This window comes from Synchiropus splendidus, chromosome 1 (genome assembly GCF_027744825.2).
Source record: "Synchiropus splendidus isolate RoL2022-P1 chromosome 1, RoL_Sspl_1.0, whole genome shotgun sequence".
NCBI lineage: Eukaryota > Metazoa > Chordata > Actinopteri > Syngnathiformes > Callionymidae > Synchiropus > Synchiropus splendidus.
In genome coordinates, this window is record NC_071334.1 from 19,497,475 (window position 1) to 19,512,491 (window position 15,017).

Here is a 15,017-nt window from a genome sequence, read left to right on the forward strand (position 1 = left end):
TAAATGCGCTACCAAATGTCGCTTGTTGCGAATTTACATTGTTTTTTTTTTTTTTTTTTTAAATGTTGGAGTTCAGGAGAGCGAAACTGTCAGATGAAGACGTGAAGACAGTTCCCTCAGTCAGATCAGAATTTCTGCTTCGTTATTTCCGTTTACAGGTGGCGCCTTAACATACAGTATATTGCAATATACAATTCAAAATGTAATTTCCTGACACAATTCATACGATTGCCCGAACTATGACGATGCCACAGCTCTGTGGACAGATACACAGTAGCCCTGCCAACTGAACATTTTTTTGTTTTGGGCCTGTTGAGCCCTGCAATGGAGATATATGACCATGAGAGGAAATCTGTGGGCAGAGATAGCCGTTTGAACCGGGCATTTCTTCACACCACATCGCTCCAGACTTGCTCACAAATGGACTTTGAAGTCAAAGCCATATTTTGTATATTTGTAATTCTCTCCTCTGTAAACTACATGCATCATTAAACATTCATATATTCAATCTAATTCAACTATTTAAAACCTAAAATGGCATGGCATCTATTTTTATTTTTAATTTTTAAAGATTTTTCCTTGAGAAAAAAAACTAATGACAGAGCAGTAAACTACTTCCTTCCTGTTAAAGAGACAATGGAACTGGGCTGGCAACAGTGACAGCATGCACCAGAACAACACACTTTGGCCCGCCAGTCCAAACTGAACACCCTTGAGCCACAACACTGCATAGGAACGCTGCTTGAGCAAGCACTGTATGCTCAACGGTGATTTTCTGAGGAAGCCATCCTCATGAGTCGGCTCAGAAACATGTTTGTGATCATTTATGTTTTCAAATGGCGTCAAGTCGGAGCATTTAAATATGTAAATACCCTGAACCCTCCTAAATGTGTCAGCTCTTGTTTATCATCAGGATTATTGGGTCCAGACTTACAGTGATGACGGCGTAAGAGGATCATGGCAACGCCACTATAACACACCACTGGATCTATACTGTGGGAGAATTCCATTCATAAGCATGTGACCCAAATGATCACAGACACCAGAATGATCGAATTCTTTTATTTGCTGTGCAAATAAAACAACTGTATGATTGTATTTGAGTCACTGCTGAGGAAATAAAACGTGTAACAGAGCGATTTCAAACAGAGCGATGATTAAAGTCCCTTTAAGGTTTCCAACAGTCTGAGCGGCGTTTTGATTATTTTCTTTGGAGCTCAGTGGCTTCACAAGCCAGACATTTATTTCAGAGGTCACAGCTTCCAAAGAAGCAAATATACTTGAGGAGTTAAAGCTTCCATCCTGACAAACACAGGGAGGAGCCAATGATTCGCCTGCAGATCAGATCAGGCGATAATCCGTCTTCCCATCAGTTAAAAACACTAACAAGTGATTACCGGCAGCACAAAAACACATGTTGGTGAGCAGCAGATGTTAATGCCACAAACAAACACAAGGATGAACAACATTTTATGTCACGTGACGGCGCCAGCTTCAGTCAAAAATGTTCCGTCAAGACGAATCATCTCAGGAGACAAACATGCGCACACACACACACACACACACAAGATGAAATGAAATACAACTTTGTGATTCAAACTTGTGCATCTCTCTTGCAGATTTTGGCCCCTGCACATCTCACCGATCGACTCCCAACTAACAAATCCACGCTTGACTTGAACAAGAAACATTTTCTTCGCAGTAAAATTTCACGTGCCGAATCATTGAGGTCCGTCTGAAAGGGAGTAGTTCAGATTTAAGTGCTCGTCTGAAGAACCAAGAAACAAGTTGGCATTCGCCATGTAAATACCAAATGTTTAGATAACATAAAAATATATTTAGTGGTTAGATAAGCGCTGAGATACATTTTGACGACGAAAACAAGCAGATTGGGAGTTGACGCGTAAGAAGACGAAAGAGGGTGAAAAGCACCTCCAAATGTCACATTCTGCTGTTCCATTAATTCTTGGAAGGCCTGACTGTTCTTTTTAGCAATACTATTACCACATGAAAGATTTCAATATCCACTATCGGTCCACTACTGTTGGTGTCACACAACATATTTATCAATAAAAACATGTTTTCTTTTCCCTAAAATTAAATCAATGTGGCGACACATCATGTTTTTAAACAATGGAATGGCTGTAAAAACCACCAACTTCATGTTAAATTTAGATGATAGTAGCTCAGTGGACAGACAGTGGGTCCAAACTTAAGAAGTCGATATGTTTTGGACCAGCATAGAGTAGTTAGATGGTCTGTCTGCTCCCAAGAATGATGATGTCTCGCTCACTCCTATGATCCAAGGATGTTGAGGGATAGATTTACAGAGCACAGACTCGACTTAAGACTCAGTCCCAGGAAGAGGTTTGCAACCGCGTTGCACTACGCGTCATTAGATAAAGTGAAAATGACTCACATGCCGCCTTCTTCAAGGATCAGCCTAAAACAAAGGCACTTAACTCTGACGTGCCGTTTCTCGACTCTGACTTAACACAACACAGACGCAGGGTAAGTGGCTTCACCCAACAGTGGCTTCCCTGACTGCGTGAATGGCTGCTGGTGATGAGTTTTCTGTCTCTGTGGAGCAGTTTACAAGTGAAGAGCCACACGGCAGCACACCAGGATCCTGCGTGGTGTAGACACTTGATCCTCATCGAGGTAATTTCACAGTCAGGACGGGACAAGAGAAATGCTTCGGTCGTCGGTTCAACTCCCCCACCTCAGACAGGCGGTGGGCAAACAAACTAAGGTTGTCTCTGGTGGTCAGAGTGTCATCCTGCTGACCTTTTCATGATCCGTCACTGACCAGCGTTTCAGAGCCCAAGCTCAAAACTCAACATACGAATCCTGTTGGGGTCAAGTGCTGCTGCCTTTAAGACATGTCTCAGAGTAGGCCTCCACAGGTGATTGGACATGAGTCACTGGTCCTTCCGTCTGAGCTCATACGACACTCTCACTGGCCAATTTCTTGGTCTGTTTGGTGAACAGCAAGGAATTCTGGACGGAGCTTGACTCCTTGTCCTCTGGAATGAGCAGCTGGACTCTCTGGTTGGTCCGTCTCCACTCAGTGTACAGCTGGCAGTGGTAGCGGAAGGAGACCTGCACAAGGGAGAAGACCAGGGTTAGTCCAGCCACCGTGGAGGTCTCTCATGACGCCAGCTTATCACTAAGGTGACAAGTTACAGAACATCCGCTGGGTAACAACTTGCAATATTGATCCAAAAGTTAAAAAAAAGTACCCATCTTTTTCTGTGCTCCGATCTGTATCGGGCTGTCGAAATCCCATGTCTGCTCTTCTTCAGCGAACATTAAGTATTATTCACCATGTAAGTAGTTAACTAACATGTTGGAAACTAAAAACTATTTATTATCATGAAACAGTTGCATCAAAAGCAGGAAGTGAATAGTTACCAGAGTCCAGAGGACGTAGATGGTAAAGAGGGCGATGGTGAGACCAATGAGGCCCACTGCTTGCAGCCAGCTCCCCAGCTGGAGATGGTCCTGCGCCCCCTTTAGGCAGAGCCAGCCTGAGATGGCTGCAAGTGGAGTGATGAACAGAAAACACACCATATCACAGAAGAGGGTCCTCTTTTCGTTGCGGGGTCCAGGATCACGCAGCCACTGAGAGGACGAAAAGAAAACTCACTAGCCAGCTCCAACCTCACCGGAGGAAATAGAAATGCAAATAGGTGTCGCAAGTGTTGAACAGCAGGTCACAGGGGGCGGACCTTCATTACCTCAGTCAGGGGTCTCGGCCGTCGCTCGATGATGAACTCCCTGTGGCAGAGCTCGCAGAAGCTGGTGTTGGAGGATGACAGCCACTTCTCTAAGCAACTCTTGTGCACGGTGCCCAGGGTGCCAGTGCAGTCACAGGGAGACAGGAGGTCCTCTACGCTGGCACCTTCATGGCAAATACGACAGATGGGCCCATCACTGAAACACAAAAGCGGTTTGGCAAATCGGCACAAGATGCTTTTTTATGTACAGCCACGGCACCTGCTACTGACCTCTGTGCAGTCATGGGTTTGAGCACCGAGGACAACAGACATCCGTCTAAGGCTGTGACCTGAGTGACGTAGAGCGCCTGCAACCCCGCGCTGCCACCTTCCTCCACGGCCTTCCAAACGTCTGGACTGCTGGTACAGTCGCACAGCGAGCCAGGGAGATGGCAGCACCCCCCAGTCGTCATGACGACACTAACTACCCAGTGGCAGGAGAGACCTCGGGCTTAGAAGTGGGCTGAGGAAGTGATGCGTTTTCTGTAAAATAAAACCAAACAAAAGAGCACTGCTGTTAGCTGCATGTTTCGCTTCACAGCGAAGAATGTGAAGAACGGACAAAACTCAGGTCTGTAAATGGCAGTGTCATTTGTGCACGAGACAAAGGAAAAGGATCACAGGAAGGAAATACCAGTGTTTTCCACGCTATTGGAGCCAGGGACACTGGAGTCCATGGAAGAAGACCGTTCTAAACAGAGGAACACAGCCACAGACTACAAGACATGACCCACTAAAATCAGGCTTGGCAGTCACATGACCAATGTGACACCACTTTGATTCAGTAAAAATCAGTGTTGAAGAAACAGCAGATTATGCTACGATGGAGAATGTTGAAATGAAAAACCCTGGTGGGACAAACGTCAGAGACCAGAAAATGTAATCTTAACATCAGACTAGCTAGTGGCACTGCATAACTAAAACAGCGCGGTCATACAGCAACAGTCGTGGGGCTGGTACTGAAACATCCAGCATGGTCATTGGGCCTTCACTTTTGAATCATATGGCTGCTTTGATCCTTTGAAAATAGTGTGATGTAACCATGGTAGGAAATAACTGCTGTTTCATGTCCTGGGCTTCTAAGTCCAGCAACATAAAAGGCTGTAAATAAAAATAAAAAAAAGTTTCAGGAATGTGTCTCTTAACAACCTCCAGTTCTGTTCTACACTTTCAGTAATTGATCTCCCCAAAATGTCATGTTCGTATGCCTCACTCACATGCGCTAGGGCTGCAGAAGACAAATATTTTGATGAATAGTCGGTGCATGTGCAGGTTGACATACATGGTGACAAGTCTGATTGTTGAGTTGTAAATAAGAATTAAAAAAAAAAAGAGAAAAAAATGCAGAGGTAAATTGTTATATTGACTTAAATGTTATTTTGAAACTTTACATTTTAATAACTGAAAATATGATTTGAAAGGTATGTTTATTGCCATGCGGCAGACAATGTCTGGTACATTTCCATCGGAAGTTAAATTTGGGAATTTTGGAAATAGTCCATATCAAAAACTTTCCAAGGGAATAATGATTTGATGGGAATTTAGAGGAACTAATTTGGAATATTTTATGCTTGAATATAGTATATTCAAGCATAAAACAAACAGATTAGTGCTGGGAAAGCAGAACTGGACCCCCAGTTGGGGACCCAGTCTGGAGAGGAGGCCCGGAAAGATCAATCTCTACAGTCCTTTGTGAAATGTTCTCATACTTTCAACGTTTTGGGGGTCACAGCGTAAAGGTCCAAGTGTCTCTCCTCTTACTGCGGATGATGCTCGCACATGCATGGAAAACACTCCAATGACATCACAATATGTCAATGCATAAAGCTGTCGGCGACTACTTGATTTGCCAATTATTAGACTAGACTTTTTTCAAGATTGATCCATGAGGATTTTGAGGAACTCTTCAACTGTCAGTTGTAGAAATGAGAGAGCGACGCCATGAAGAAGGAAAAATAACAAAACAGTGCATCGTGGGCCAGCAGGTCAATGGAAAAATGTTTACACCATCGCCAGCTTTCCACACAGTTCATTTGCTGAAGTTTGATCATGGTGCACATGTTCTGAGTAATTTATAAAGACAATCCTTCTGTTCGGAAAAAAACAAAACTAAATTTTTGATTGCTAGTTTCAGGGATTTTTATTTGTTATATAGAATGCAAAAAGCAAATTATTCTACTGTGAAATGAGTGCTGGGGGAGTGAGGGTCGGCTAAATGAACAGTGAATTGAATTAAAAAGCTGGAGTTTAAGGGTTTCACAAATTTCAATTATTGGAATGTTGAAGCTGGAGGTTTTAAAAAGGACTGACATGAAAGCACTTTTTCAGAGGTTGGCTGTCTTGTCCTGAATGTCCTTCCGTAGTGATCAAAACTGAAGGGTTACTACCACTTGGGTAATGGATGGCAGTACCATTATAAGTACTGAGGAAATGACGGATGTGACCGAAAGAGTGGTGGATGACACAAGTGTGAATAAGCAAACTCACTCAAGCCTTCATCTGTGCAGCTGCAGTATGGATTGTAACGACATCAGAACAAAGCGCGAGTGACTGTGTGAAGCAGCTGCTAAGCTGTCAGTGACAGTGTGTGATGTTTGGTGTGAAGTGCAGCAGGCTGATAAACAGCTGTCTGCCCTGAGATAACCCAACCAATGATAACAGCCGAGCAGACATTGGTATTCTGTCACAAACCAATCCATGGTTGAAATGCTTTCCTATTGCACATCCAGGCAGGTGAGGTCAAGTATCATCCTGACATGTCGTCTCGTAGACGATTGAACAATGGACATATAAACATGTACAGCACATACCCCTGAATAATCCCCAGGATTTAAGAGCACTGTTGTTGTTTTTATGAAAGAGGCCTAAACAGCAGATGGTCTGGAGACTCCTCTCTTTAGTAACAGGGGTTTTGATTCCCACTTCTAGTAATAACACTAGAATGCACAGGTTTAATCAGTGATTAAGAAGAAAAAAAACAATGCGTCAAAATAAAATCACCTCAACACTTATTTAGCACCCTGAACCTACAGTAGTACAAGGCAACAGAGAACAACATAGTAAATTACAAGTTGTGGTTAAATTGAAACACCTTGGTCAAGTCTTAAACTCGGTGACTGAAAAGCTGTTCAACATTCTGTTTGATGCACGATAAGCATGATCATTTTTGTTTAAAAAAAATAAACCATTTTGGAGAGAACACAGTATTCAAGACAACACCACCTTCCCCAAACCACATCACCAGAAAACTTAACAAACCTAGTGGAGAAGTTGATAAAATGGGATAAAGGAAATGTTATTGTTACTTCAAGCAGAAGAAAAATGTCACTTGTAAGCAAATATGTCAATAGAAGCAAAGAAAAAAAATGTAATAACATGAATAAATACACTAGTTAAGTACAGGGGAAAAAAACAAACTCAAAAATTGAAATCAAAACGGAACATATTACAAATATTACTATAATGAATATATTTTAGACAGAACATCCACCTCCTCCACAGGTCAAATATTTGGTTACCCTGCTGCACACAAGTTTGGGCATTGAAAGTGAAAGAAGTCTCACAATGTTTTCAGTAATTCTTGAGAAACATCCATGGAAAAATTTCAATAAACTAGGTCTGAAGTTAGATGTTACAAAGTCAGGGCCGAGCCGTGGCCTTCGCTGTTGATTTAACCCACTTGTGGGGGCAAATGAGGCTGAACTTGTGGATCTGAATCATCAACATGAATTTATAGGTCCGTTCAGGGGCCGGCGTTATTCATCAACCAAACAGGAGTTGTCAGTGAAAACACTCTCTCATCTATGCTTGGGCCTGTCATTCTGTTTTTGTCTTTGACAGGCCCTGCAAACTAGCACGGCGAGAACTACAACGTTGATAATTTGATTTGTAAATCTGCCTCTGAATTAGGATTAGGAAGTACAATCCCTGACCAAGATTAGATCGGATTTTCATTTTCCTCATTGATATGTCAACAAAATTAGATTATAAGGAAATGCCGCCTTGTTTTGTTTCTTCATATGAACTTGTTGACATCGCAGCTGTAAGCCAGAGCTTTTTCTGTTTTGTTCTGTGAGTAGTGGCCTCTGACGTTCTTTTGAGGAAGTTGCAAAAATGAAACATACATTTTTAAGTGTGCTTCTTCCAAGAAAGCAAAGTTATGTATGTTCCCTGATTAATATAAGACCAGATTCAGTGATCGAGCACCATCTTTAATACAATTAATTGTGGTCAGACATGTACGTTGACCGAGTCCCCTACAATGTATGGTTCCTTTTTTAAGACAGCATTTGCTGACATGGATGGTTCAGCTACTGAAAGATTTGGACTAGTGTCACAAGAATAAGTGTCATAAAATTAATGACTTGGGTGATGCAACAACCCTGTTTAACTAACTTCTCTAACATTTATTACCATACTATATCATGAAAGTAAATGAGTAAATGACTCATTGTACCTTTAAATTGAGGCAATTTTTCATTTTGTTGCATATAGTGTGCTCACTGTTTTGAGACTTGTCTATGCATAAATATGATAGAAAAGATACATTTTGAATCTTCCTTACTCAGACTCACATTACTGTACATAATGTATTTCCGTTTATGTTTCAATATCCAATTTAAATATTTGTGGAAAGGGAAAAAATGCAGTGAAATAAGGTTGTTAAACGCAAAAATAATTAATTTTATCATATAAAAAACTCACATGGCCACACTGTTAGTAGTCATCAACATCTGTTAAAGGCATAGAAAACAATGTGGCTATAACGACTAGGCTTTATCCCTATAGAGTTTGGATTGTAACTGGAAAGGAACAAAAAACGGTTGTAGCTCGGTTTGAACATACAGTACAACATTTGAGACATTTATCAGTCACAAGCTGGCGTCACGTTTACACACATTTAATCTTACACTTTACTTCCAAACTGAGCTACAACAGGACAGAGAAGCATGTAGAAACAATTCACTCATACACACGTTTTAATTGTAACTGAGAGCGAAACCATCTTCGGCTAAACATTACGAACGTGCATCGGCAACACCAAAGTCAAGGTCTTCTTTTGTTGTCAATTGTGCGCTTCAGTCCATTGAACTTTGGCGGCCGTTTTCCAGTACATCGCACACTGTACATATATTTAATTCTATATTTAATGTTGAGCGGCTTGTATGCACGAAGAAGAGTTGAACTTGTTATCGACTTGAACTTCACAGCGGACGTCTGAACCAGGAGCATTTGTCGAGCATTCTCTCTCCCTCGGCGTCATTTCGAAGGACAAAGTTAACAACATGCTACATGCGTCATATACCGATCACATTTACTAGACAGAACATGAAAATGACACTCGAGTGGACGCAAGCAACTACGGAGTGTCCAGCTTCATTGTCCAGCGGCCACCAGACGAGAGCAGCCTTAGCTTAGCCGCTAGCTGTCAAAAGCTGCCGCTACCAGCGCTCCAGACAAGACGAAAACAAATGACTCACCTCGTTCTCTTCTTCCTCAACAGCCTCCAACTTGGACGTCACCGACTCAACATGTTTTCTGGGGTTTAGTTTAATGCTTGAAGACGCGCCGTGTTGGGTACGAGCTGTCAGTGGAAGACGCGGAGGCCACCGCGGATCCGTGAGGGAACAGTCTGGTCGGCGGCTGGCTGGACAGCAAACTCCAAACACCAGAGCAGACAGCAGCTCGTCACGAAGGAGGAGCCAACACACTCTTTCATCCAGGCCCTGGGTTATTATCGCTATACACTTTACGCCCCCTCAATTTACAATATGATTAAATGTACTACTGGGACGTGCTGTAGTAACAAATAACACAAAAGCAAAAACGACAATTCTACTCATTAAATGGCTCTTACTTTTCCCTAAACCAGCAACACATGATGGAGGAACAGCAGAACGGAGTGAGGTAAACATTCGGTCCTGTGTCACAATGTCTCTCACACCAGGTCCGTCTTCTTGGAGCCAGAAAGTCAGTTTCTGTAGTCTGTCAGGAAAGCAGCAAGTATGGAAATCTCACTCCACATTTGTATAGTGGACCAGTCACAGACAAAGAAAAGGAAGCTGTAATCCCGCTGATCTGCCATCAAATTCACTGACACGACAACATGTCTGCTTGAGTCATTCATTTATTGATGCTTGAGAGTTGAATTTCCACTGAGCCATAGTAACACGGACAGACGATGTATCACTCGTGACATGAGTTTGTGTTTTTAGTAGCTTCATTTTCCATTCAAAACATTCTCAGGTTCCATCTGTTGATCCTCTTTAACAGGAACACGTTGAAATGACCCTGACCAACAGTCTTCATTACAATTTAGAGGAAAATGTCTTCAACATGCGGATGGATAAAACCATGTGATGTGTTGCATTGAAATGATTGGAAGTGCAAAAGTACAAAGGCTTTCCATTTAGCGTCAGCCTGCCGACCCCGGGGAGGAAGTGTGTGCGAGGCTTGTTCGAGGCTGATGCCATCATTGAGCAAACAATAATTCAGTCACCACAATTTATAACATTATTTTGGTACATAGCATTACACATTCGCAGAAGGCCCAGATGGGTTTGGCCAAATACAGCAATGTTGCTCAGCCTTGGACACACATGAAGAAGAGAACTTACAACAGATAATGATTGCATCCTTTGGTAATTCTGTGCACAAAGATTAACACACAAAAATAATAATAATAAAAAAACTTTGTTGGGTTCCTGCTTGCCCTTATTAGGTCAGACAGTCACAGCTAGTTTACTTCCAGCTCATGTCAAGTAGCAGGTGTCCAAGGGAAAAAAAAGTCAACAGTGAGATAGGCAACTAGAAACTCCAGAGACCACACTGACACTGCAAATGTTTTCCCCTCCCCACCTGCTCCGAGAGCCAACATGGTTGAGAGCTCAAGACGCTTGCAGATCCCTCACCACCCCACTGACTAGGAGTGGGTCAATAAGACGTACAGTATAGGACAGTTTATTAGAGTAGAGTTAAAAGAATCACACTGTCATAGCAAAACCTCCTGATTTGTGCCATAACATGTTTTAGCAACAAAACAAATGGCAAAGCCCAGGGACAGAGAAGCAAAGAAAAAATCAGGAAGAGGAATGTTGAAAAAAAGCATGAAAAGACTGTTCACACCAGATCCACCGCAGGTTTGATGATCAGTTCACAGGTGAGATAAGGATTGTTACATGCTTTTAGTGTCAGGATCGCACCAACATTTAGTCATCAATCAGTTTATTGCCGCCTGCGTTGTGCTTGGGCGACTCTGTTAGATTTGTGGCTTTATTATGGTGGATCCCAAGGACTGTGCCAGAACTAGCTCCTGTACACTTTACAGGAGTCAAAGTCACAGCTCAAATGAAAGCTATTAAACAAGGATGTTACCTTTACATCAGATTAGATTTCCCTATTAGTCCCACTTTGTATGAGTAAATGTGATTATGAAGTCTTGTGGTTTTAAACATTCAATTGTTCATTTCAAAAACAACCTGAGAAGCAGGGTGTGATGCAGAGGATTCTTTGATATCTGTGACCAAGAGTGCAAGAAAACATGAAATGCAGCACAGGCACGATGAAGGAATAGGAGTAATCCGTGCCCCAAATATGACTGTAATATTGAAAGCAGAGGTATCAAATGGCATTTGAAGCAGCATTCAAGAAATCTACTTTTTCTGAGAGCAGTCCTTCACACGTCAAATGCAGAGTCCAGTGTGTGAATATAGTTGCATCTTAAGCTGTGACATCTTCAGATTTCTATTTGCAGCTTGTGACCTGATCAAAACTGCTTCCTAAAACCAGGCGTGAACAGATTCTGAGCCAAACAATCTGTAGCCATGAGAGTAAAATGTTGACAGGACAGCAACCACAAATAAAGAGGACTTGCAGGTAGAAACTAAAAGTAAAGGGGGGAAATGAAGCATTACAGGTTTTGGCAACAAGGAAGTTTGTTGCCCCGCTGCCCATCCATAGTTGGGGGCACACTGATATCTACCACATTGTTGCCTGGAGAATCATCATGTCCAGATCTGTCCGATATTTGCTTTTGAGACACAATGCGGTAAATTTCTGTGAAAAATAAAAATTAAATATAGTGAAACAGAACACTATGATCAGTGGCATTTTATAGTACCTGTGAGAATGTTCTTAAAGGCTTCTTCAACATTAGTGGAGTCCAGCGCAGAGGTTTCAATAAATGACAGAGCATTTTTCTCTACAAGACAGGGAAAAACAAATCAGACCACAAGACATGAATCAACTCCTACTATTTAAGGAACTCTTAATGACTCTGGATAAAACCAATATCAGTATTAAAATAAAAAACGGCTTCTGAATCATTCTTGTGGCCACACATAATTTTGTGGACACGAACTCTTGTTGGACATTTTGACAACATGAGCTAGTACATTTTAACACCATTTCAACTTTGTTGGCAAAAGTGGTGGTGGTGAAAGGACTGCAACTCTATAGACGGCAGCAGTATGGACGAAAATATTGTATAGGACATTAAAGAACTATGACAACAACATTGCAGGCAGAAACACGTTTAGCATCAACCACAGACCCCAAACAGGAATTATGGATAATTTCCCTGATCAAGAGCGACAGCCCATCTGTTGACACACGTGTCTTCGCTCATATAGCCGCTCCCATTTAATGGCCATTTTTACTGCTACACACTGCGACTTCATAACGACAGCACACTGAAGTGGAAGTAGAAGCAGCAACATATTACGTCCAATTCAAAACTAGCTGAAACAAAAAGATTTGGGCAACCAATTACTATGGTGACAACACAAACGATAAAAAGTTCTTTAAACTGAAGTCTTCAGAAACAAGGAGTTTCAGAAACCAAATCTATTTTGCTGCTGCACATAACCTCCAGGCGGCTCTCTAACGTTTTCTTTTTTTGTATGCTACAATGCCACAGACCATTGAAATAGAGAATACAAATGAATTACATTTTGTTGGGGATGCATCGATATGGATATTGGTTCGATACTGGACTTGAGTACTTTTTATAATGGCCACCGATACAACAAAACCAATACCACTTTACAGCAGTGTCTGGTCATTTTATGACAATTTTGTCAAATTTGTGTTTGTACTGCTGTGAAACTAACTGTCAACCATAGACAAGAAAAACATACTGAGGAATGTTCAAATAACTGATTATATATATATATATATATATATATATATATATATATATATAATCAGTTCAGTCAAGCACACTGCCATTGGCTTGGTTGAATGCTAGTGTCAAATAGGCAAGGAATAGGCAAGTTAATGTGTGAGCGCCAAACACCATAAAGATGAAGAACAACATACTGGTTGAAAACCACAAGTATCAGTTCTCAGACACCATATACATCTGTACTATCCGACTGTAAAAGAGGTGAAAAAGGTTACCTGAGAAGGCCTTGGCTTCGTCGGTGGGCACAGCTCGGAGGTGACGGAGATCACTCTTATTCCCCACCAGCATGATGACAATGTTGTTGTCGGCGTGATCCCTCAGCTCCTTCAGCCAGCGCTCCACGTTCTCATATGTTAAATGCTTAGCGATGTCATAAACCAGAAGAGCTCCAACTGCACCCCGGTAATATCTGATCAAATGTTAAGAAAAAAGTTAAGACACTTATATTCATTTATATATATATATATATATATATATATATATATATATATATTTTTTTTTTTTTTTTTTTTTTTTACTCACGCAGAGGTGATGGCTCTGTAGCGCTCCTGCCCAGCAGTGTCCCAGATCTGAGCCTTGATGGTCTTCCCGTCCACCTGGATGCTGCGGGTGGCAAACTCCACCCCGATGGTGCTTTTACTCTCCAAGTTAAACTCATTCCTTGTGAAGCGCGACAACAGGTTACTCTTTCCAACTCCTGAGTCTCCAATGAGAACAACTACAGTCAAAAGACAAACAGCACACAAACCAATGTTAGACAGATCCTAACTACTCCAGCTGCAATTTGTTTATTGTCAATGAGGCAAAAACGATTTCAAAGGCCAAAAGGACGGTGGTAGACACAAAACTGCACTTCCTTGAGCGGTTTCTTTTGGTGACACTTTTATGGAATGATGCGACCTTTCCTCCACAGTTTTCATTACAGTGTCAGACTCGAGAGCCACGTATATACATATAACCTATACTTCACAGTGTGATTGGGGTTATTTCAAATTTGTCTTACTGCGGCAATTGTTTTACTGACACTAGTGAAGCATAGTCTGAGTTACAACGTTTGGACTTGTTGCAGTACATCTTCCACTGAAAAAAACCCAAGCTCGTTATCATATTGATTAAGAAGTGATCTAGTCACAGACGTTTATATTAGAGAATAAGAAAGTTATCGTTGGCCTGATAAAACTAAAACCTCAACAGCGTACAGTATTCGTAAACGCAATAGCTGAGGTGGGGGACAACAACATGCTATGCCATTAGCATTAGAGTAACCGGCTCAGTTGGCAGCATATTATACAAGACCGAGGTGTGACAGTAGTGTATCGCAATGTAAAACAGCTACAACATGGCATGGTGAATAAAAGAGTCTTACAAAGACGACTATTGTGATTCCCACGGACTCAGCTAAAGATAGCGCTAGCGTTAGCATCATCGTTAGCCTATTTTGCTTCCCCTGTCAACACCGGTGCAAGGAGGCACACGTCACGACAACCAAATACATATGTCAGGACGAACCTTTAAACAAATAGTCGTATTCGTCATCGCGGGTTCCCATCGTTGACGATTAATTAAAGTAGTCGGTCAAAATACTTTGGGAGCAACAACAACAATCCAATCTGTGCTAGACACGTCCTGGGACCGAGCACGTGAGAGAACGAACGTGATTTCGGACCAATTGGAATGAGTCTCCGGTTGATTGACAGCAGCCGAGTCCAATTGTCTTCCCAGTCAGCGTCCAATGACGTAATGTTGAACTTTGACGCCGAGTGTTGTCTTTTGTACATTAGTGAGTAAAACTAAGCCTCGTGCCTATTTCAAATAAAAATTCACTATTTTTTATTTTATATTACTGGAGCAAGTTGGCTCCAGTTTGATTGTCAGTCTATTGACAGGCTGCTTGGGTCAGCTGAAACGCTTCTCCCATCTTTTTTTTTTAAGCATAGTCGTGCTTCTATAAAAGTAAAAAAAAGTCCACTATTTTCGGTCTCCCTGTTTGAACGGTGGCTTTTATTTTATTATTCATCCATGCGTCTGCTTTTATGCAGTTTTAATCGTGTGTA

At 41.7% G+C, this 15,017-nt stretch overlaps 2 protein-coding genes across 3 annotated transcripts; both read right to left on the minus strand.

Moving 5' to 3' along the window:
• Positions 1-172: 172 nt before the first annotated feature.
• LOC128752315 (E3 ubiquitin-protein ligase MARCHF2-like) lies at positions 173-9,745 on the minus strand. 2 transcript variants are annotated; one of them, XM_053853390.1, is made up of 5 exons: positions 4,414-5,247; positions 4,011-4,262; positions 3,741-3,936; positions 3,415-3,624; positions 173-3,102 (listed from the first exon to the last, which is right to left on the minus strand). In XM_053853390.1, exons 2-5 carry the CDS (start codon positions 4,190-4,192, stop codon positions 2,944-2,946), a joined length of 747 nt encoding a protein of 248 aa, XP_053709365.1. In that variant the 5' UTR covers positions 4,193-4,262; positions 4,414-5,247; the 3' UTR covers positions 173-2,943. The 2 variants fall into 2 exon arrangements, with proteins under 2 accessions (XP_053709365.1, XP_053709364.1); XM_053853389.1 differs by lacking the exon at positions 4,414-5,247 and adding an exon at positions 9,260-9,745 and having other exon boundaries at positions 174-3,102.
• Positions 9,746-9,890: 145 nt separating this feature from the next.
• Positions 9,891-14,620, minus strand: LOC128752317 (ras-related protein Rab-11B-like). The gene is made up of 5 exons (XM_053853392.1): positions 14,473-14,620; positions 13,486-13,681; positions 13,179-13,372; positions 11,899-11,979; positions 9,891-11,834 (listed from the first exon to the last, which is right to left on the minus strand). The coding sequence occupies exons 1-5, from the start codon at positions 14,510-14,512 to the stop codon at positions 11,689-11,691; spliced, it is 657 nt and encodes a 218-aa protein (XP_053709367.1). The 5' UTR covers positions 14,513-14,620; the 3' UTR covers positions 9,891-11,688.
• Positions 14,621-15,017: the final 397 nt, after the last annotated feature.

Coding starts and splice junctions, on each gene's coding strand:
- LOC128752315 (XM_053853390.1), bottom strand. CDS start 4,192: ATGACGACTGGGGGGTGCTGCCATCTCCCTGGCTCGCTGTGCGACTGT. Junction 3,937..4,010: donor AAACCCATGACTGCACAGAG/GTCAGTAGCAGG, acceptor TTTGTGTTTCAG/TGATGGGCCCATCTGTCGTA. Junction 3,625..3,740: donor GGCCGAGACCCCTGACTGAG/GTAATGAAGGTC, acceptor TCGTCCTCTCAG/TGGCTGCGTGATCCTGGACC.
- LOC128752317 (XM_053853392.1), bottom strand. CDS start 14,512: ATGGGAACCCGCGATGACGAATACGACTATTTGTTTAAAG. Junction 13,682..14,472: donor ATACGACTATTTGTTTAAAG/GTTCGTCCTGAC, acceptor TTTTGACTGTAG/TTGTTCTCATTGGAGACTCA. Junction 11,980..13,178: donor CGAAGCCAAGGCCTTCTCAG/GTAACCTTTTTC, acceptor CCTGTCTTGTAG/AGAAAAATGCTCTGTCATTT.